This window comes from Rousettus aegyptiacus, unplaced genomic scaffold (genome assembly GCF_014176215.1).
Source record: "Rousettus aegyptiacus isolate mRouAeg1 unplaced genomic scaffold, mRouAeg1.p scaffold_m13_p_7, whole genome shotgun sequence".
Taxonomy (NCBI): Eukaryota; Metazoa; Chordata; class Mammalia; order Chiroptera; family Pteropodidae; genus Rousettus; species Rousettus aegyptiacus.
In genome coordinates this window covers 87,561,526-87,585,464 of record NW_023416310.1, presented here as the reverse complement: position 1 = coordinate 87,585,464, position 23,939 = coordinate 87,561,526, and the positions used below count along the sequence as shown (strand labels likewise).

At 41.1% G+C, this 23,939-nt stretch overlaps 1 protein-coding gene across 2 annotated transcripts in view; it reads left to right on the top strand.

Annotated features, from left to right (window-relative positions):
* The window catches only part of GRIA1 (glutamate ionotropic receptor AMPA type subunit 1), a 278,498-nt gene extending 274,019 nt beyond the window's left edge, over window positions 1-4,479 (top strand). Inside the window, exon 16 of one of the 2 annotated variants that reach the window (XM_016167002.2) lies at window positions 226-4,479. In XM_016167002.2, the coding sequence (XP_016022488.1) occupies window positions 226-426 (201 nt within the window). In that variant the 3' untranslated portion in view covers window positions 427-4,479. The remainder of the gene's footprint in view (window positions 1-225) is intronic. The other variant, XM_016167003.2, reaches the window with a different exon arrangement.
* The last annotated feature ends 19,460 nt before the right edge of the window (window positions 4,480-23,939 follow it).

Genomic DNA, 23,939 nt, shown 5'->3' with positions numbered 1-23,939 from the left:
ACACCTCATTAAACAGAGAGAACATGAGGTCCAGAGAGGGGATACTTGTCCAGAGCTATGCGACAATTTTGTGAGTTCATGGGAAGTCAGGATTAGCATTATAGATTAGGAAAGGAGTTGGATGGGGAAGAGGTTAAGGATGACATTTTAAGTCCAGTGTTGACTCATTCTCTTTGCCAATCATTGCCAAGGACCTGGGGAAGAACCCCTGGTCCTCCTGAAAAGGGTTTCTGTTTGATCCCACAGCAATCCATCAATGAAGCCATACGGACATCGACGCTCCCCCGAAACAGCGGGGCAGGAGCCAGCGGTGGTGGTAGTGGAGAGAATGGCCGAGTGGTCAGCCACGACTTCCCCAAGTCCATGCAATCGATTCCCTGCATGAGCCACAGTTCAGGGATGCCCTTGGGAGCAACAGGATTATAACTGGAGCAGATGAAGACCCCTTGGGGAGCAGGCTCAAGCTCCCCCAGCCCCATCCCAAGCCCTTCAGTGCCAAAAACAACAACAAAATGAAACGCAACCGCCACCAACCACCACGACCACAAGAAGGATGATTCAACAGATTTTCCTGAAGAATTGAAAACCATCCTGCTGTCCCTTTTCCTGTTTTGATGTTCTTTCACCCTTTTCTGTTTGCTAAATAAGGATGATAAATAACACTGTACTGCAATAAGGGGAGAATAACCCTGTCTAATAGAGCTTGTGTCTCTGAAAATGGAGTCACTGGAACACTAATGAGGAAACTACTGTTTTCTTTTAATTTGGTTGTTAATGTGTCTTAGTGTGTGCAATTTTTTTCTTACTAATATTCATGATTTGCAGGTTTTGTTAGGCCTTTTCCTTCTCCTTACTTCTTATTCCCAACTCCCTACCCATCTCTCTTCAGTTTTCAGATTGGAGATTCAAGATTTGTTCTACCTTAAAAGCAAGAAAAGGACAAAAGCAGCCTTCAAACTAATTCGCCATGGGAGCTCTTCGAGTTACCCTTCACTCCTCGGCCCCAAGCCCTGAATGGAGATGGAGGTCGTTGAAGGAGTGAGCTGCCTTCCCCAGACAGGGCACTGCCTGAGCACTGATTGAGTTGAGAATGTGTGTGAAAAGTAACTCAGACCAAGGGTGGCGGAGAGGACAAAGGCAGGTATGCACTCAGTGGAGGATTCATGAAGTTAATTGCTGGAGGCTCAGATAAAGCTTCCTTTAATGTGTAAGAACCATCTCATAGGCCTTAGATGGAATATCTTTCTTCAGAGTCAACCTTAGCCCTGATTATTCTCAAGCCCAAAGGCACTCTGGTGGCTGAAGGGCAGGTGGCCTTGTAAACCAAGTGGAGACTTGGGAACAGCTGACGGCCAGGGAGGCACCATTCTAGCTCTTCGTTTGCTTAACATCTGAGCAGAAGCCCATTGTGGAGTAGACTCTTTTTCCTTTTGGAGCCTCTGATTTGGAGGGAAATGCTATGCAAGCTAAGTGTGAAAGAAAGGTGATGAAAAATTGTTGGAAAAGGAAGTTTCATCCAAGCCCACAAGTGACAGAACCTCCATGGTGTGCCCTCTCCTAGGTTGGAGAGACTGAATATGAAGCTTAGGGTTTGCTTGCCTGGATAACCTGGGTATTTATTGTCCATATAAAAATGTTCTTTTAGCATGTGACCAGATAACATTCTGTCATCTTTAGAAAGTAAAATACCCAAGGCTGAACTATTTGAAGGAAGAAAAGGATATGGATTAAGCTGATACTGACATTGGGGCTCTTAAGATCCTGACCCCAACTTCTAACCCAAGGAGACAGACCTTCCCCCTGGCTTAGACAGAATGTAGATACTGTATTCCAATAACCAGAATCAATATGCTCAGGATTGTGACTTTAAAGCTGAACTAAAGCAAGATTGGAGAGGTGACAGAACTCATGAAGCCAAGCCCAGACTGAGTGCAACTTTAGTTGGGAGGGGGTGGTTCCCGGCACGTGGCTTTCTTGGAGATCCCAATTCTCATTCTTGGTGCAATTGGCTTCCAGCTCTCCAGCAGCCACTCTCCTAGGTGCATGATTCAGTGTGTGCCGTGTGTCATCAGCTTTTATTGATAACCATATTCTGGCTTGTTCCCTTACCCCATCCTTCTACCCAGTCTTCTCTGCTAGGGGTTATCATTAGCAACTGACAAACTTAAGGTTTTGGAGCCAGGCTACGAGTAGGCACAGCATAACTGGTCTCATCTGTGGATTCTCTCAGTGGATACCCACCATCTCTACGTCCTTCCCATTCTTCTTTCATCAGCCATAGCAAAGAACCATCCCAATATCAAACTCTTCACCCTTTTAACTCAAGTGTTATTGTCCAGTTTCTCACGTGTCAATGTGGGCATGGTACGTGAAGCAGGACCCTCAAGATGGATTATCACTTTTCATTACTGCCGCTGATGTCCTCCCAAGTCCCTGCTTTCTCATCAAATTTTTCTCAGCCCTTAGCCTACCACTGCAGAATCTGACATGACCTGCCATTAGGGAATCTGCATTTCAAAGGAGTTGGAAATAACCCTCTACCATCAACATGCTTCAAGGACCTTTTCTCTTTTGCCTGGTAAGATGGCTCTCCAGCTACTGAGCTCACCAGTAACATGATCTGATAGGGAGAGACCATCTATTCGAGAAATGAGGGTCTATTCTATGTGGGAGTCCAAGACTCCAGTGGAAGATGCTTTTCACCGATGGAGGAGTGATGGGGAAAACAAAAGCAAGAAAAAAAAGTTAACTTGTATTATGTATTTTTACTACACTTTTCTTAAAAATAGAGCAATGGGAAAACTCTGAAAGAGATTGACATTTTTCTCAACAGGAATCCATACTTAACAGTTCTAGATTTCATTAAATTTTGCTCTTTGGTACCTGGGCTTTTTATTTAACACCTATATTTGTTTTAACTTTCTTAGCAGATGTGTGAAAGGATTTTTGCTTGATCAAACACTAAATATTTTTTTCAGTTCCTGTTTTTTTCCCAAGTAGCCAGGTTTTTTTTCTTTTCGTATTTGCATAAAATGAAAGTATCACCGAGAATTAAATCACTGTGGATCCATTATCTACTTTTCATATTTGTCCATTCCATTTTTGTGCCATTTCTGAAGATAGAGCTCTAGAGGTTTATGCTATTTCCTTATTTAATGGTGACCACTATGCGTGACTCATAAACAGCTCTCAAACAAGTCATGTCAGCTGAATTAGATCATTGTGAGTTATTCATCTAAACAGGATTACAACAACAATGAAAAGACAAAGAGCAGTATTTGGTTTTCAAGGGCCACAGTTTCAACTGCATAAGGAGCAGGTCTGACTTGCAGTAGTCAGAGTACTTCTTGGGAACTGGTTGGCTCACAGGAAATGTCTCCCAGACATTTCCAAACTGGAGTCCAGGAGTCCAGGTATACCTGTAATGTGCACAGTCACAACCAAAACCAAAACTAGACCTGGTTTATGAGTAGATAATATGGGTCCTCAGACCACATGATCCTTGTTCTTACCTGAAAGCTTTTCTTTCACTCAAGAAAGATGCGCTTTCTGTAAAGGATCCAACATTTGTCAACACTTAATACTGATGCTTAAGAGTGGCTTCAAGTGTTTTCTTTCCCAAGGAACTTTGCATAGTAACAGGGGTCAGAGGCCTAAAATAAATGAATGAAGCTCTAACAGTGGTACTTCAGGCAGCAACTACCATGGTAGAAAGGGGCTGGAGGAAAGGAAAGAATCTAGCAGGTTTGTGCAAAGCTGCAGTTATCATCTGTACCCACATGCAGTCACCTCCAGCATCTAGGGTGCCACTGAATATGAAGAAGCACTCAGCACCAACTGACATGGAGAAAACTGATCTCTGTCAACTTACCATCAAAGAGTTGGGATAATGATCATGATGGCTATGAGAGCACACATTACCTTATACTAAACATTTACTATGTTAAGTACACTTCATATCTTCTATATCGTGACAATGTCCCTGTGAGGTAGGGCCTTACAGATGAGGAACTCAGACTTACAGAGATAACATGACTTGTTCAAAGTCCTGTGAGGGACAGAGCCAGGATGTGAATTGGGTCTGCTTGAATCCAAAGCCTTTATATTCCACATCTCTCTGTTAACTAGGTCATGATGCATGATGGTCAGGAAAATAACAGGCAAGCAGTTCTATCTTATTGTTATGCCAAAGTAACTGAAAATGGAGTGGTTAAAGTTACACTTGCTACAACTTTGGGAGAGCCAACCTATCCTCTTGGAGAACGAGAGATCACTAATCCACACAGGACTGCAAAAAAGGGAGAAGAGAAGGAAGAGTTCCTTTTAGCCCCTTTAAAATAGATCCAGGCAAGGAGGCAGCAAGCAGGATGGGGCGGGGACGGTAAAGGAGATCTCCTGCACGATAATTAACTCAGCCTGGGGAAGGACCCTCAGGGCTGGGGGAAATGGAGCTATCTTTCTGTGTAAACAAGACCAGGATCAGTTTCCCCATAGTAGTTTTAGACTGCCCTTGGAGTCTAATACTGCCCCATCAAGGAGACACCACGAGTGTGAAAGTTGAAATACAGATGCTCTAATTTTCCTTTTCTTGCATCTTTTATAGTCCCATTCAGGTTATCCGATCAGTAACACTCTGATATGCACTAAAAGGGGATTGGCAAGTCCCTAATGAATATCGGTCACTGACATAATGTCAAAAATCAACTTAACTTATCCTAATTAAGAGACGAGTAGCAAGTTCCTTGCTAACCAAATGCCAATCTTCTCTCTAGGAAAGAATGTCTACATAGGTCCACTAACATCCTATTTTATGGATAAGAAAACCGAGGTTCTTGAATAAGAAGCTACTTTACCAAGATCACAGTATGAGTAGAGAAGCAATGTGCTATCAAGGAAAGGTCAATAGCTTAGAGTTCACAGTACCTGGATTCTCCTCCTTCTTCCCTGTAATCTTGACAAGAAAATTAACTACCCTAAGCCTCAATGTCTTCATCAAAGAGATAGAACACTTGATGTTAAAGTAAGCTGTAATTCTTGACCCTAACTGCACAAGGAATTACCTAGGGAACTTAAAACAAAATCACTAATATCCAAGAAGCATCTCCAAATACAGCTTTTCTGAGTGTGGGCATAGTTGCCATTGTTTTATTACTGTTGTTTTGTTTTGTTTTAAACTCTCATATGATTAAAATGTGCAGCCAGGATTGAGAACCACTACAGTTGGGCAATGCAAAAGATTAAAGAAAATGCTCATGAAAACATCTTTGAAAATTACAAAGCACTATATTAAGGGTATCTGACCAACACCAAAGCGAGGTTACTTGATGGCTTTGAATTAAATTTCCATGGTCCCAATAGAGAAAATGTCATTATATTCATCTGATTAAAGAGAAGGAAAAAACACGGTCTTTAACTTGAGCTCTATATGCTCCTTGACTCTTTAGGCATGTTTGTAAGACAGAGATTCAGGACATTAGAGATAAGATATAATTGTCAGAGGTTCCTCTTCAGGAAGGAAGGGGGAAACAGCTTTGTCAAATGAGTCAGCCTTCAACACAGCCAGTTATTTTCCAAACTGGAAAACTACTTGGCTGTTTCCATTATAGACACCAGATCTCACCACCTACATTTTCTAACACAGTCTACCAGAAAGCGCTGCCCATTAGCCTCATCCTCCATGGGCACCCTGAGTCCTACTGGTGACAACTCAATACTATGCTAGGGTTTCACAAACCTTTCACTTAGTTCCCAAAACGAGCCTGTGAGTTGGGGACATATTACCCCCATTTAACATGAGAGGAAATGGAAGATCAGAGAAGTTTAGGACCCAAGGTCAAGCAGCCAACCAATGACTTGACCTAGATATTAAGCCAGGTCTGTCTTTCTCCAAAGTCACTACCTTTTTACTTTATTTGACCACCTCCTGAGGAAATTTCACCATTCTAAGGAAAAGCACTGGACTGAGATTTAAAAGCCATTAAGTCTATTGCCAATATTATTGCCAATTTGCAGCGTGGCCTTGGGCAACTCATTTGTTGTAGCTTATATCAGTGGTTCCCAGACAGAGGCAATTTTGTGCCCCACCCTGGGACATTTGGTAAAGTCTGGAGATACTTTTTGTTGCAAAGACTAGGGATAGAGAATGCTACTGGCCTTGAGTGGGTAGAGAGCCAGGGATGCTGCTAAATTTCCTACAAACACACAGGGCAGCCTCCCACAACAAAGAATTACCCAGCCTGAAATGTCAGGAGTGTGAGGTTGAGAAACCCTGTGGTTTATGATTATAGCATCCCAATAGTATCTTTGGATGTGGGATATGGCAGGACAAGTCTGAAAAAAAACAGGGCAAGGATCCTAAATCAAGTGAACCATCAGAGAAGATGAACAGTTACATGAGTTTAGGCAAGGAAGAAGCTAAGTTTAGGAAAGTAAGCTGAGGTCAGAAGAGTTTGGCCCACAGCATAAATCTAGACAGGACAGAGAAGCCAAGGCTGGGGATTCAATCAGACAGCCAGACACAGGCCAACAGCCGGGGCTCAGGAGACAGCAGGGAGCTCTGCCTATAGAAGTGGTTTATATTCTCCCTGTATCTTTGTGCAGATGACTCTATAGCCACATCCAGTTGAGAGACCTACAGGTTAGCCCAACCCACCCCCCAGAAGACTGACTGAGCTTCACTTTGATCCCAGAATATACACTGTTCCTTCTAACAAACACAGGTATTGAACACCTATGTACACAGATGGATGTCATGGAGAATAAGGATGACCAATAACTGATAGTACTGTCTGTTATAGAATTGATAGTCAAGAAGGAAAAATAAGACACATAAATACCAATAGTATAACACAGGTGGAAGGTAGATGGGAAAAAGGTGAAGTGCCTGGGTCCAGTCCTCCACATGCCCTTCATCACCTTGCATCCAGCCTCTAAAAAGAAAATTCTTAACAGATGGCATTTTGTACTCTTCCCTCTTTGGTCACTATTTTCCAGCATTTCCTAGGTTCTGTCCTGTTTCTCAAACATGCCACACTTAGTTCCATCTCAAGGCCCTTGTACCTGGAGTTTCTTTGGTTTGAAACCCTCTTTGACCAGATCTTTGTGAGTCTGGCTCCTTATTACCTTTCTTAGCTCAAAATATAATCTCCCCAGAACAGAAGGAGAGCCTTCCCTCTCCACCCTGCCCAGATTAGCTCTGAAATCACTCACTCTCACATTACTCATCACCACCTAATAATACCTTGTTTATTTGCTTATTGTCTGCTTATTCCCATCTAGAATACACATTCATAAGACCAGGAACCTGGTCTGCCCCAACACAATGCCTGATACATAACAGACCTGCAGTCAATATTTATTAAATATGACTTGATGAATGAGAGAGGTAGAATGCTCTTTGGTGTCCAAAGGAGGCAGAGGTCATTTCTGCCAAGGGAAATAAGAGAAATGGGTGATTACATTTGTGTGTTGCCCGAAAGATATGTAGGCATTACACTGTGACAGAAAAAGGCATTCAAAGAAGGAGAAATGAAACAAGCCAGGAATCTGCAGAGCCTGTATGGGAATGTGCAAGGACCCTCTGTAGTTATCAGCACAATGGCCAAGGAAATCATGAAACAGGGAGTCGAAGTTTTGGGAGGACTGAGGAAGAAATTCATTCAGATATCAGGTATTGAGTTTGCAAGAAACTGATATCTTAGGCATTTACTATGTGCCAGGCACTTAACGCCACTTCTCTCATTTAATCCTCATGGCAGTAACCCTGTGAGGCAGAAGTATCATCCCCATTTTATACTTGAGCAAGCTAAGGCTCAGAGGTAGAAACAGAGCTTTAGCCACCTAGAATTCATATATTCCTACAACAAAGTTCCCTCAACAAATCATAGGAAGCCATCTGTTCTCATGACAGCTTCCGGTACAAAGCCCCGGAAGGACACTAACAGAGGGGCCCAGATCTGCCACCTATGGATGGCACTTGCTTGAATACACAAGAAGTCACCAGAGAAGGAACCACTGGGGACCACTAAAGACATTGTGATGAAAAGGATTCCGGGCCCTGTGTATACTCAATAAAAGGGGACCATAATGGGTTTATAAATTAAGTCATGAGCACAAGATGAGGATAGGTAGCTGCTTTGCAACAGATTCACCATTCCTGCTATGGTGAAGCATTATCCTCAATTCCTGAAGGACTGTAGGCTTTGTGTCCCATGGGAAATGTTGGCAAAGTTATCTTATATGTATCTCATGGCAAGGGATCCTTGGATGTAGTTAAGGATTCTACATATATACGTGTGTTTGGACTATTGCCACAGTAAGGCTATTATTACTAACAAAGAAAACAGCACACAAAAACAGCCTATAAACACCAAGTTCCAAGAACTATGTGGAACAATAATAAATAGCATTACCACAAATAAATGTTACTACTGCTATTCATGGAACATCTGCTCTGGGCTGGGCATTTTACATCTTTTGTCTGATTTCATGCTCACATATCTTTAGGGAGAAATAGTTGCATTTCCACTGGATAAATGTTTTGCATAAATGAGACTCAGAAAGTTCATAAGAGTTGGTAGAAACCCCAGAAGTCATTAACTAATTTTATTCAACTATATTTTATAAATAAGTGAACTCGAGGCCCTAAAGAATAAGTGACTTGCCCAGGGTCATGTAAGTATCTAGTTAAACTAAGACTAATTAGAAGTTAGCTCTCTGGCTCAAAGTCCAGAGATCTTCCTACACTCAAACAATCCTAAAACTCAATGTCTGGCATTTTTTCCAGCCCTGTATAGTTAGTCAAATGTATCTAGATAAACTACACCATAACCTAGGTAAGGTTTTTTGAATTGAAGCAGCTGAAAACTGATAGAGACTAGCCTCAGATTTAAATAAAGTTGGCAAATGCATAGGTGATGGGACTTTGGAACTGTAGTAAAATTCCTTTCCAATCCAAAAAAGGTAAAAAGGATTGAGAAGTACCGATGGCCAGCTATGAAAATAGTCACAGGGATATAAAATACAACATAGAAAATACAGTCAGCAATATTGTAATAACTATGTATGGTGCCAGATGGGTACTAGACATGTTGGCGTGATCACTACATAAGGTATATAAATGTCCAATCATTATGTTGTATACCTGAAACTAACACAATATTGTACGCCAATTGTAATTGAAAAAGAAAAAATTTCCCCCCAACACAAAACATTTCCTTGATGTCCACTGTATCCCCAAAATTCCTTATCCAGAATGAAGCCTTTGATTTCACAAAGTTAAGTTTCTTTGTAAACACTCTTGGTAGGCAAAAACACCTGGAAAAGTCAAACTTGGTTTAAATGCCTGTTACAAGGTGTCTTCCTGATAATAACATTCGACAGGAATAATAAGAGAACTTGAAGTCTGGGGTAGACACATAAGAGAGTAAGCAAAGAATTCAGAATGAAAAATTAGAAAATATTGGAGCCAAATGTCATGATTTTACATGTTTTAATGTACATTTCTAAAAACATAATCATAAAGAAATAGAAGAAATTGATTACTCAGCAGAGAAGCCTCTTGTTGGATGTACAGGAGTTTGAAGGGGATGATTATGCCATTATCTAAATAATACCAGAAGGAAAAAATTACTTTTAAAAGAACTTTAATTACCTAGATATTTCAGATAAATAAAATAGTTCATCATCCTTTTCTTTATTTCTCCTGGAAACTGTGATCAGAAAGAGAAAATCATTTTTGTTTTTTTTCCCCAAAATAAATGTTTCTGACCTAGAGAACTTATCTTCACACCTAAACTCACTTAGTGAGGGGACAGAAAAGCCATTAATTTAATTTGAGTAATTAGCTTAATAAACTGCATAGAAACCATTTAACAATGATATAAAAACTAACTTCCTCACCATTGAAAAACCATTAGAAAGAAGCCAGTGCAGTAACTGGTTGTAGACATCTGTGGGGTTTGGCAACCTGGCATCCTTTCCTTTGGGGAGCTGCTCCCTACCACCATGTGGTCCTGATTGCACTGCCAATCTTGGTACCTGACACCCCCTTACACTGCTGGCCCAGGTAATTATAGACCCTCTTTGCTCTGGCCACAACGATTGGGCTAAACATGATCTTGTGACCCATCAGGCCGATCAGAATTCTTCTCTAGGATTTTTTAAATCTGGAATTTAATGAGACGAAATTCTTATGTTATAAGTTGAAGCTATCAAAGAGCTATCTTCTGCATCAAGGAGAGAACATTTTTCTGCAGTAGGAGAGAACAAAGCCACTCACTCAAGTCAAGATACATGATGAAGGGAAAGAGTCTTGATGTCATTTGAGTCCCTAGACTCAGTTCCTGAAGCCAACCTTTACCCATAACTCCCAGTGGTAAGAGCTAATCAATTGCCTCTTTTGCCTAAGCTATTTTGAGTTAGATTTCATCTCTAACAACCAAAGGGACTCTGATTCATCAATCGGTGACCAGCTAGGAATCCTATAACAGCTAATTAAGAAAAAGAAAGTCAGTAATTGAGCTCTAACCAGTTGTTTCTGTGGTTAGCCACTGGTCTCAGACTGGTTTGACCAAATTCAAATTTTTCCTGTCCAAACTCATTTGCATGTATTGAGGCACCAATGTCACTATCTTGACATCTGTCAGCCTCCATTTTTCTCCTGTACTGACAAGGGAAAGAATGCTTTCTTGCTAACCTGTCTGGGGGAAGAGGAGCTGTGAATGTTAACTCATAAATAACCAAAAGTTCTCCGAAAAATGGTTTAGTGTTAAGCATAAGAATGCTTCAAAGGTGTTCATTTCTGTCTATAAAGTTTTATTTTCTTCATCTTTGGAAAAAGAGTATATTAGCAGGGGGTCTCTTCTTTCTCTCTCCTTCTCTTCCTTCCCTCTCCCCTCACTTCCACCCTTTGAATTATTTCAGGGAGAGAAAGGAAGCTTTTCTTGTTCATGTTTACTTTTTTTTCTGCATCAGAGATTAGACACCTGCAGTTGGCCATAACTTTACATTAAATACGTTGCCTTGAATGGAAAGAAACATACTAAATGCATCAATTCCATGAGCACCTGAGGGAGGCTGCCTAGATAAATGGGGGTAAACAAAGAGAAAAATGGTAGAGGCAAACTGTACTGACACACAGGCCACTGAGGACAAGCAGCAGTTAGTGCTTTTAGAGGTTCCTGAAAAGCCTATCCCCACCCTGCTGGCTCATATGCAAAATTCCACTCACTACGTTTGAGTCTTTTACTTCAAGTGATGGTTGCTCTGGAATAATAATCTTTCATACTGCCACAGAATCCCACAGCTACAAAGCTCCTTCATAACTATGGTCTGTCTTGATCCACAGCAATGTCCTGAATGGTGGAGAGAATACAGATTATCATTCCCACTTTATAAATTAAAACATGAGGTTTAGAGAGATTAAGAGTCTCCCCCAAAGTCACATATGCAAAAGTGGATGAGCTCGGACTGGACTATGAACCTCCTGACTCCATTCTCTATCAGATGAGAACTCCAGAAGGTTGCTAGTCAGGTGATAACTCTTACATGGAGAGAAAAGGTAAAAGCCTGCATTCACGAACTTGAAGACGTAATTGGCCAAGGGCTAGCCCTACAAACAAAAGAATGAAAAGAAGAAAACTAATATTGTTTGCGGGCAGAGCCAAACTAAGAGGAGTAGGGGAAATGTCAGGACAGATGTTTTTGTTGCCATCACTAGAATTTTAAGGATGTGGGGAACATTCTGTTTATCGGAATGCCTCAGGGAGAGCCCTCGGGAGATTTGCAGTGGGTGCCTTCTAAGGAGTTAGCCAAGAGCCTTTTGCGTTTCTGTGTGACAGGCAAACACAGATGGTGCTGCCATTATCCCTAACAGTATGTATTCTATCTGCTGAATAATGATTAAGAAAACACTTAAAGAACATCGATCATAAGAGTGTCAGATTATTCGGCTTCTGAGGTCTTGGTCAGGTACATATAACATTCCATAAGCCAGTCCCTGTGCCTAACGGCATTACGTTCTCATCCTCTCTCTTCCTCGCTTACTCTCACTCTCTCCCTCTCAGTGCCCATAAAAATGGTCTAAGAGCATTATTATCTTTGATTTCACTTGTGATGCTCAGAGAAGTTGAACAACTTGTCCATCATCACAGAACTGCCAGTTGGAGGAGCCAGGTTGGCACTTCAGATTTGCCTGCTTCAAAGCCTCCATTATCCTGGCCTCGGAGAAAGATAAATGCTGAATCTTCATTAAGAACCCAGAATCATGACTTGTAAACTAGCTCCTGGTCCATTCTTTAGAGATATAGACTTAGAATACAAATCGGTTACTTATCAATCTCTTTTCCCCCATACCCACTAAAGAAAAGGTAGCTGCAGGGCCAGTTTGCAAAATGTTAGTGTCCTTACTTGATGAGGAAACAGAGGCTTAGAAGAATTTAATAGGTTGCCCTCAAGGCCTACCAGGACTTTAAACTACAGCCTCAGAAATTTTCCCATTCCACTATTTCACCAAGCCTAGCATATGTTAAGTACTCAATAAATTAATGAATTATGGATTAATTCATTAGTTAATAATACTCAATTCAAGGACTGTATCTCAGAAGGATTTTGCTTTCAAATTCTCTACATGCAGCTCTGCCTATCTCCTTGCCGCAGAAAATAAACACTCATTAGATGGTCAAATCTGCAGAAGCTCTTCCTCCCTGAGTCCCCTGTGACAGGTGTCAGCAGTGACATTTACTTTCAACTTGGCATTCCCTACGCCATCCCCAGAGCGACATCAGCCTGCCTGCCTGCAGGTGCAATTCCGTTAGTTGTTTTTGCATTTGTCCTACCACTTTCTCCTTCCCCACTGGCTGGCATTCTGCCAGAGCCCACACTTCCTACTGTCCCCTGCCTCTGGCATTGACATAAGGAGCCATCTCTGCCCATACCCACCCCCTGCCCCACAACCAAGTCCAGCGCAACAGGACCAATAGTGGCAAGAAGCATATGTGGAAATCAAGTCAGAAGACTGTAAGCAGACCAGACTTGCTTCCCCAGACCCACAGATATGGGATGCCTTCTGTTTTCATTTTATTACGAAGGTGCATCCATGCCTGTGCCAGGAAGAAAAAGATGAAGAGAAGTCACAGATGTCCAGGACTTTTCGGATTATAATTTGCTGCCTGTTGAGTTAATCACGAGCAATTTTACAGAATCCAGGACTCTCACAATTAAGATGACTTGAGGGCTGGGTGGGATGGTCACTATCTAACATATGCCTCTTGCTTGCATACTTCCCAGAATGTGCATGCTCACCACCTCCTCCAGGTAGCTGTGTCCCCAGTTAGCCTTCTCTGACTTTAAAAATGCAGTATATGTACTAGAGACATGTCGCTAGGCACTGGTTCTTAGTTGGCACTCCCAAGTGTTCCCTGTCTTGTCAGAGATCAAAGGTAATTCTCACCTCCTCCTATCTCTTACTCCTCAAGATCAATATCTGCATGGTTTTTAATAACACATCATGGATATGGTTTTCTTACTCCCCAGGGCCTTGTCAGCTAAGGCTATGTCTATATCTATGTCTGTGTCTATGTCTATGTCTATGTCTATGTATTGTGTGTATTTTGTAAACTATAATATGCTATACTAGTTGTAAGAGGGCATTATTATTACCAATTATTTTCATGCTTTGTGTTTCTTCTCTGCATTCTAGGGATGGTCCAGTGCATCACTTTGCCCAAAAGGCTAGGCCCAACAGTTCAATATCACCAAGTCCCTTAACTTCAGAATCAAAAGGAAGACAGCAGCTCATGTTCAATGAGCACGGTATTAGGCATTTTGCATTGTGACGCCATTTAATCCTCATAAGAACCCTGTACTATAAAGAGACTATGATTGTCCTATTATAAATGAGGAAACTGAGGCCAAGAAAAATAAGTAACTTGCCCAAGATTGAAAATTATAAAGAACAGAGTCAAAACTAGGGTCCAAATGTGTGAAACCTCAGAGCCTAATTGTCTAACCATGAGGCTAGACATTATCCAAAATCAGAGGCCTTGGTCCTGTTCTGTTCATTCATTAGAAGATTCCTTTTTTGCCTCATTCTCCTTATCAACTCCATTGCTAAGACCTGCCAATTCTACTACAAAATATATTGGAAGTCCTCCCCCGTCCCCCAATCCCCACTGATAACAGCCTCACAAGAGCACATCACTCCCTTGTTAAAATCTTTCATTGACATTCACGGCTCTTAGAGCAAAATCAAAGTTTTGGACCCACAGGATGGTTACTCTAATAGCAGTGGTCCCCAACGTTTTTGGCACCAGAGACCAGTGCTCCTATGAGAATCCGTTGGCTAATAATCTGAAGTAGAGCTGGGGCAACAATGCTAGACCTGGGGAGCGGCTGCAAATACAGATGAAGCTTCACTTGCTTGCGCGCCATTCACCTCCCGCTGTGCAGCCCAGTCCCTAACAGGCCATGAAACCGAACGGTCCTGGGCCCGGGGACTGGGGACCCCTGCTCTGTAGGATCCAGTCCATGCCTACCTCTCTGACCTCACTCATCTCATCGCCCCCTCACTCACTGTGCTTCAGCTTCGTCAGCATTTTTTCTCTTCCTCCAATGCACTGAGCCCTTCTCACCTCCAGATCCTTTCACTTGCCCCTCCTCTTGGAATGCCCTTCCCGGGGCTATGTGCATACCTGCCCATACTCATCTTTCCATTGGCAGCTCAAATGTCTCCTCCTCAGAAAGGCGACCTGAGCAACCTCTCTCCATACACCTTTGGTCCCTTCATGCCAGTTATGCTAACCTGTGACGACTACGATGTTTTCTTTCGTTTTTTTTTTTTTTTTAATCTTCTTGTTTGTTTTCTGTCTTGTTTCTGGCAAGCATAAGGACCTCATCCCTCTTGTTCACTGCCTGCCCTCTGCACCTAGAATCCCCTCCAGCCCACAGTATGTGCTCAATAAGTATCTATGAAATAAATGAGCTGGATGCAATGGTCCATTGCTTCTGGGAGCAGAAGAAATTGAGCCTGCAACTTTATTTACTCTTGAAAAGCAAATTACAGTGGTTTCCTACCCTTGGTGGTGATCTGCTGGTTGACACAGGCTGCACCTTATAAGATAGAATAGAAAGAACTGGAGAATATTAGTGCTTTGGCAGGACCATTAGAGATCATTTAATTTCCTGTTTTGTAAATGAGAAAACCAGAACCCAGAGAGGCTACCCGAGACCATATCTCTTTCTTCATAATATAATATTTCTTGGTGTTTAATTTCTTTAATTAAACAAGCAATTGTCCATTAAAAAATGAAAACCGTATGGAAATATGTCTTAGAAAGACTAGCGTTCCCCTATTCCCACTCCCTTCTCCAGGAGAGACCACTGTTTCTACTTTGGAGCCAATCCTGCCAAGTCCCTTTGGCACGTGCCTATAAATAAATATATGTGTATGTTTATACATCTATATCTTCACCATAATACCCGACTACCTTGAAAATTAGCTAAGACTTAGAGAAAAAAAGGTCTTTTTTATGAATGCAGTTTTTTAAAATACCACCAACAACAGAGGTTTCAAGAAAAGAGATTCCATTCTGTGCTACCCCATGATAGAGGGAAGCCCTAGAGGCACTTGGGTGACTAAAAGGGCTCTGGGGAGTCGACCATACAGGACCCAGGGGACAAGTAAACTTTACTCTCCGCAACCCCTCTGGATCTGATGATTTGGGTGGTAAGTGAAATTCTAAACCTTCCTGGTGACCAAGCACTGGCTGATTTACAGGAATTGATTCAACAGCTGCATAATCTCCTATGCCTTTGATGGTGGGAGTTAAACTAGAAGATAGAAAACTGTTTTGAAAGGAAATTAGTGGAGCGGTGCCAGAAAAAGGAATAGAGAAGAGTTTGGCAATTAAGATTGGGAGAGTTGGATCCAGACAGGCTGGGCTCAAGCCTTGAGACCTCACCAAGCCTCAGTTTCCCCAACTGTAAAGTGAGACTAACAATGGTATTAATGGCATGGCATATATACACCACTCAGACATGGGAGTTATTTGCAAAGTGAATACATGGTAATGACTATGCCGGATGGCTTCCCTGTTACATTTAATTGACTGAGTGAGACAATTACTGAAACTGGCCATGAGTCATAAATATCCAAGATCTTTAAAACATAAAAATTGTTTATTTTTCCAGGCTCAAGATGGTGCTGGAATCAGGAAGAACTTGCATTCTTGTTCTCTGTAGCAAGAAGAATACAGAGAAACCCCATGCCCAGACCTCTGAGTCCAAATTGACACGTCTGTGAAATAAATATAATAAATCTTGCCCAACCCTGAAGGACCACGTGGGGTCTGGGATGTTGTATTGTAGTGTGCCTGACAGAGCACAGGTCTCACTAAACATCAAATGTGTGAGTGCATGAATGAATGAATGAATGAATAAATGTTAAAGTCAAAGGCATAGGATATGGAAAGAGTTGTCCAGGCTCTGTTACTTGCCTACCAAATATCCTTGTACATCATTCTCTCACACCCTAAATTTTCTCACCTATGATTTGGAGTTACCATAACCCATCAATTCTAAGACACATATTTTTCACTTTTAACATCTCTGACAGGGACAATGGGAACTTCAGCCCAGCTTAGGATCAATTGATTCATCAGACACAATGGATGCAGAGCCCAGGGTCCACAATACTTTTAGGAGCCCACAAAAATATTTTTAATTTCTTTTAAAATTAAAAGTTAATAAAATAAACTTTAGACCAATTAAAATGTTTTAATATGCAATATTAATATAGTCATCTATATATCGATATGGTCATAAAATACAACTTTTAATACCTTTATGAAGGAGGGAATCCACAGAAGTCATAACCCCGGCTCAGCCTTTCTCCTAACCCAAGGTGATGAAGCCAGAGACTCGTTTGTGAGAAGGACTCCATAGTACACTGCCTGAGAAACACCACACTGTCCTAGAGATTGTTAGATAAAAGAGGGAACAGACTCGCTTTGAGTGTCCCCTAAGAATAGAACTCAGATGACTACTCAAGAGGCTTCAGAGGAAACTCCTGGAGTGAAGGTCAGTTTACATTTCCTTCCAATGCCAATAGCCTATGATTCCGAATAGTTGTTGAATTAGTGTTTTGTTAACCACAAAATGCAGATCCCAATGTTTCTCCAACTAAATGTTCCTTCTGCATTGAGGGTGAGATGACAGAGAGCCCGGCAAGAGACTGAAGGGTTCTGAGAAAACCATCCTGGGCTTCATCTGTAAATTAAGGACGATGGAATTTTAGGGTCATTCCACCTCTGAAATGCTTAGATTTAAAGAAGTAAAATGAAGTGAGCTATATGAAGGTGTATAAAATAAGTGGTAACTCTTTACAATCGTGTTTCCTATATTTTAGAAAACAGTGAAATCTTTTATATTGCTATATGTCAATAAGCAAAATTTTCTTAATTTCTAGATTTTTTCTTTTTCAAAAAAAATGATAGGAACCCAAAGCTCCTCACCAAAATCCATTTTCTCTTTATCCTAGTCACACATCTAGTCTACCTTTCCCAGCATCCCTTGCATGTGTTCTAGATGTGGCCATGTGACTGAGCCCAGCCAATGAATGATGAGAGATGAGATGGGCAGGGAGAGAACCTGGGAGGGAGACCACCTTGGAACAGAGGGTGCAGTAGATCATTCTGGAGACAGTATGGTAAAGTGGAAGGCATGTATCAAGAAATCCATTTAGCACCAGCTTAGCATCCAGTTACTAGTTCCGTTGGCTATTTTTATTCCCTTTACACACATTAGGGTAGGATTGATGTTTCACATGTATACCCCAGTACAACCAGAGTTTATTCTCATGGGTTGGTGCACATATCATATCAGTTAAGTATTTTTAATACCATCCTTGCATCAGAGCCAACTGTGTGATAAGATCAGAATTACAACATCAGTACCAGGGAGGAAAAGGAGAAGCATGAAAAACATCCCTTATCCTCTGCAGTTCACAATCGAGTCAGATAATAGAGACATAAATGAATAACTTAATTATGGTACATCAAAGCCTTTCTTGTATTAGCGATAGAATTAAAGTTCTTTAAAAACAAAGGGAAGGAAACATGAGAAATTGGGAAAGGAATCCTGGCAGGGGTAAGATCTAAACCAGTATCTGAAGCTGTGATGGAATGATATATACAGTGCAGGGTATCAAACAAGCAAAGGGAAAAGCCTGCATAAAAACACATGGTCTGTATATCAGGGTGCATGTGAGGCAGTGAAGGAACTGGCGCTGAGGGGTGGTGGAAGGGGGCAAGAAATAAAGTATGAGAGGAAAGATAAAGCTAGAAATCTAAACTGGGGCAAGATCATGAATGTCTGCCTCAACTCCCACTTCTTCAGTCAGCAATAGTGAACATTTGAGAAGGGACATTGCATTGTGAATAAGTACAGACTGGCCTTCGTCTCTTTCCAACTGTTAGAGCTAAGAAAATCCTTTCCTCTGAGTCACAGTTTCCCTATCAGTCAAACTGACAAAATATCAAACTTCCCAGGGCTGTTGAGATGAGATAACAAATGTAAGTGCCTAGCATTTAGTAAATAATAAATACTAGTCGTTTTACTTTTATGGAAGATTCTGATGAAGGGACTCACACAGATCGTGCTTTAGAGTTACTAGTTGAAGTAGTAAGGAGGGCGGACTGGAGGTAAGGTCAAGGTCAGCAGCAGAACAGAGAGGTCATATTTAAATAATAACGTCCAGAGCTGAAGAGAATCCTACATGGCATTTAATTTAACCCTATCAGAGGTGGCTCCACAGCATAGTGGTTAGCATGTCTGCTTTATACACAGAAGGTCCAGGCCCTGGGTACACCAGGCCCCGGGCACACCAGGCCCCGGGCACATACCGGGAGCATTTGGGAAGAGATGCCCTGCCTTCAGAGATCCAGTTTTTTTAAAAAGGGGTGGAAGTGTGTGTGTGGGGGGGGGGGGGGTGCAGCAGGAGTGGAATTAAAGAGGGAAAAAAAAAATTAACCCTATCATTTTACAGATAAAGAAAGTAAGGTTCAAAAAGGAGATGTCACTTGCGAAACCCCAGGCATCTTTACTCTCAGTACAATGTTCTTTTCCTCCCACATTCATCTTTATTATACCCATTAGCCAGCCAATAACTCAAAACAGAATAAAATTTACAGCACATACTGATTTCAGTAACTTGAGACCTGGAGATTAAGCAAACTAGAAAAAGATGCCGTTTTGTTGACTCAAATTAGGATAACTAGCATTATAAGCCATCTTTACCACCAAGTTAACATTTGTAAACCTTAAGGTCCATGATGCATTTACATCTGAACCCAAATCTTACAGGGGCGTCATGGAGAACAGCCCCTGGACCTGCGACAGCTCATCCCCATTTGACGCTAATCGCATGTGAATGCTTGAGTTAAGAAGACATCATTAAAAGTACATTAAGTTTAATTATGCCAGCAGCATCAGGCAGGGAGAGGCTCAGCATAATGCAGAATGCATAATTAGATAAGACCTAATCCATTAGATTCTTATTTGTTAAGAAAATGTGTCTCATCTGTAAATGTCACCACAAGTAGTGGGTGGGGAAACCACTTCCCTGGTGAGTATATTTCTGCCACCAATGAGGCCTTTCGTGATATATACACCGCCATGAGATACTGACACAAAAATATTACCAGTTTCTACGAGGGAGCCGGCAATGGGGGAAGGCTTCAGGATTCCAAGAGACAGAGGTCAGCTTCCTTCCGTCTTTTGTGTGGTATGACCAGAATCCCGGGATAGAAGTCAAGAGACTTGGGTTCTATTATCACTTTATCCCCATTTCCTAGCTGTGTGAAATTTGAGCAAGTTATTTAACCTCTGTGCATCTTGGTTTCCTCATCTATAAAATGAAGTTAATGGGATGTGGGAGGAAGGGAACCCTTGTGCACTGTTGGTGGGAATGTAAGTTGGTGCAGCCACTATGAAGAACAGTATAAAGTTTCTTCAAAAAATTAACTAGAGATCATATGATCCAACAATTCCTCTTTGGGATATATATCCAGATGAAATAAAATCATTATCTGGAGGAGATGTATACTTGAGTGTTCACAGCAGCATTATTCACAGCAGCATTATTCACAATAGCCAAGGTACACAAGCAACTTAACTTTCCATCATCACATAATATTATTCAGCTTTTAAAAAGAAAGAAATCCTGTCATTGATGACAACAGGGATAAAATTAGAGGGCATTATGCTAAGTGAAATAAGCCAAACAGAGAAAGACAAATGCTGCATGGGATCACTTACATGTGGGACATAACAACAAAAGAGTTGAACACATAGAAAAAGAGTGAAAAAGTGGTTGCCACTAGGGGTGGGGGAAGTAGGAACAGTTTGGTAAAAGAGTACAAACTTTTAGTTATAAGATGAATATGGTCTGGGGAACTAAAGTATAACAGGGTGACTATAATTGATCACACTGTATCATGTAATTGAAATTTACTAAGACAGTAGAAATTAAATGTTCTCACCAAAAAAGAAAAGAAAAAAAGGATATGTCAGGTGATGGATGTGTTAATTAACTCAATGAGGGGAATTGTTTCACAATGTGTACATATATCAAATCATCACGTTGTACACTTTAAATATCTTGCAAGTTTATTTGTCAAGTATACCTCGATAAAGCTGAAAAATAAAATGGTTAATTGCCTCATAGGGTTGATATGAAAATTAAATGAGACAATTTACATAAAGTACTCAGAGCGGTGCCTTGAAGGTGTTAATATACTCAGAAAATGGTAGTTGCTGCTACTACCATTATCATCGCCATCGCCATTATCACCATCGCCATTATTGCCATTATCATCGTCATCACCACCACCATCACCGTCGTCATCACCAATACTATTATTATTCCTTTACCAGCACTGTGCGAGGACCCTCCTCCTCTACCTATCCCATCAGTGATGACGGCCCTAGATCTGAGTCCTCTTTTACCGATTCATTCTCTCCCTGGGTGATCTCAAACAATGCTATGACTTAAGTGCCAGTACAAGATAATAACATTCAAACTCTACCTCCAGCTCTGAGCTCTAGCTCTGACTTTGATATCATATTGACAGGCCCACTTCGATGTCTTATTCATAGACTCCTCACACATAACCAGACCGAAGCAGGACTCGTGACCCCAGCTTCCATCACCACCCAATTCCTCCCAAGTCCTCATCGTATCATTAAATGATACTACTATCTACGCAATTTTTCAAGTCATGAAGCTGAGAAAACTTCTCTTTCTTTCTTGAACACCTACATCCAATTCACTTGTACAATTTTTTAGATTTTGCCTCCAAAATATATCTCAATTATGCCACCTCTCTATCCCCACTGCTACTTCACTTCATCGAATCCACACCATCATCTCCTCCCTAAACCACTACACTAGCCTCTTTAAAGGCCTTGCATACCCTACTCCCCAATCCACTCTCTACACAGCATCAGAGCGATGAGAACAAAAATGTGAGTCAATCTTCTGTTCAAACTTTCAATACCTCGCTAGCACCCTCAAGATAAGGACACAAGACACAAATAACAGGAGGTCTCAGGTGCAGACATCTTTATTTTTTTATGACTGTGTTGGGTTACCCAGAACCTATGTCTCCCATTCTCAAACCAACACTGGTATGCAAGGAATCTTGGAACCAAGAAGCCAAAGGTCTACTTGAGGTAGGTATCTCTTATAGTGAGTTGTCGGATAGGCACATTACAGCTACATGTCCAATTTCCACTATTAACCCTTCTCAGGTGCCACCAAAACCAGGTACAAGCCATTAATCCAATTATTACTGGTAAGCAAAGATGACAAACTGGTACGTCCTGCCCCTAAACCACTCATTTATACATTATCGTAAAGCATCATTTATCTGTCATTAATACGGTCTCTAGATTTGGCCAAGAGTTGATATTCTCCAGGCAACTCTAGAGATAAGCATGTGGTCAATGCAGCTGAGATCAACCCATGTCACACATGAGTAATCAAAAAAAAAAAAAATGAACTAGTGATATACAATGATGAATCTCAAAAACATTATGTTGAGCAAAAGAAGTCAAACACGAATGTGTATACAGCAAGTTTTCCTTCATAGGAAATTCTAGAGTAGGCAATACTAAACAGTAGCGATAGAAATTAGAGAGGAGTCATCTCTGCTAAGGGAAGAGAGAGCGCAGGAGTGGGGCACTGAATAGAAGAGCATATCAGGGAACTTTCTGAAGTCAAGGGAAAATTCTCTCTCTCGATGACGTGTACATTTGACAGGTAAATACACTGCTCTCTCTCTTCCGTCTTCTGGCATGGTAACTACAGAGATCGTGTGCTCCAAATGGTAGATGTATAAGATGGCACTGTCTCCATCGCCTAGAGCCCTGAGTGACAGTATGAAACACAGTTTGCCACTGATCCATGTTGGACATGTAGCATAAGTGAGAAATAAATTGTATATTAACCAATGATATTTTGTAATTGTTACTTTAGCATAGCCTAGTTTATCCTAAATGACACATCCTTTTCCTCTACATCCCTCGTGGCCTTTCATATACTTCCCTGAAGCAATAAGTCTCCATGAATAGATGTTGAATAAAATTAAGCAAATTCCTATTATGTTTCTGAAGAAAAGAAGTTTGACTTGGGGCAAAAAAAATGAAAGGATCTAATGGAAAGCTTAAAAACTATTTAAAGGAAGCTACCTCACGTCCCTCAAGTAAAATGGAGCAGTGTAGACTATAAATGACTAAAAGACCAGGCTTTAGAGTTAAGTCTGGGTTTAAGTGCCAGTTTCTGCTAACTTCAGGTTATTTGTCTGTAAAACAGAACTAATAATTAAATGAGAAAATGTGTAAAGTGTTTTATACAGCGCTTGACACATTGTAGGTGATTAATAGACGTTAGCCTGGGTTATGAACTAAATTGTGTCATTCATATGTTGAAACTCTCAATGTTACTGAATTTGGAGATAGGGCCTTCAAGGAGGCAATTAAGGATAAATAGGGTCATAAGGGTGGGGCCCTGATCCAACAGGATTATTGTACTTTTAAAAGGAAAAAGATGCCATAGATCTCTTTCTGTTTCTTCACATATGCACACAGAGAAAAAGCCATGTACAAGATACAGCAAGAAAGAGTCATCTACAAGCCAAGAAGAGAGGTCTCACAGGAATCTGACCATACTAGCACCTTGATCTTGGACTTTGAGCCTTAGAACTGTGAGAAAATAAATTTCTGTTGTTTAAGCCACCCATTCTGTGGTATTCTGATACGGCAGCCAGAGCAAACTAATGTGGCCTCTGATATCTTCATTATCAACATTGAACATCCTTACTACATGTTTTTGGTTAGAGGAATGTTTTCATTTTTCATTCATTTGTTCAACAAATTAATATTCCTAGTATGTGCTTGACACTCTACACGGCACTGGGCTTGAACAGTGCGTACAGCAACATCACTGCTCTCATGGAGGTTACGCCCCCCCGGGAGAGACAAAAATAACTAAATGAATAATTGTCATCTAGCATCAGGTACTGATAAATGCGGTGACGAAAAATAAAGCAACATGAGGGAATAGCGAATGACAGGAGCTGATGTTTCACAATGAACCGTAGAAAAACACCTCTGACAAGTCTCTGAGTGGCGACTTGAAGGAGGTGAAGGAGATGTCATGAAAATATGTGGAGGAAGAGCTCCCAGAAAGAAAGCAGAGCAAGCACAATGGCTCCAAAACGGAGATGTATTTGGCCAATTCAAGGAACAGCAGAAGCCAAAGTGTCTGAAGCAGAGGGAAAAAAATTAGATGAACATAGTTGTAAGAGGTGAGATAATGTAGGGTCTTATGGGCTAAAGGAAGAATTTTCCTCTAATTCTGAGAGACGAAAAGCTCTTAGGCA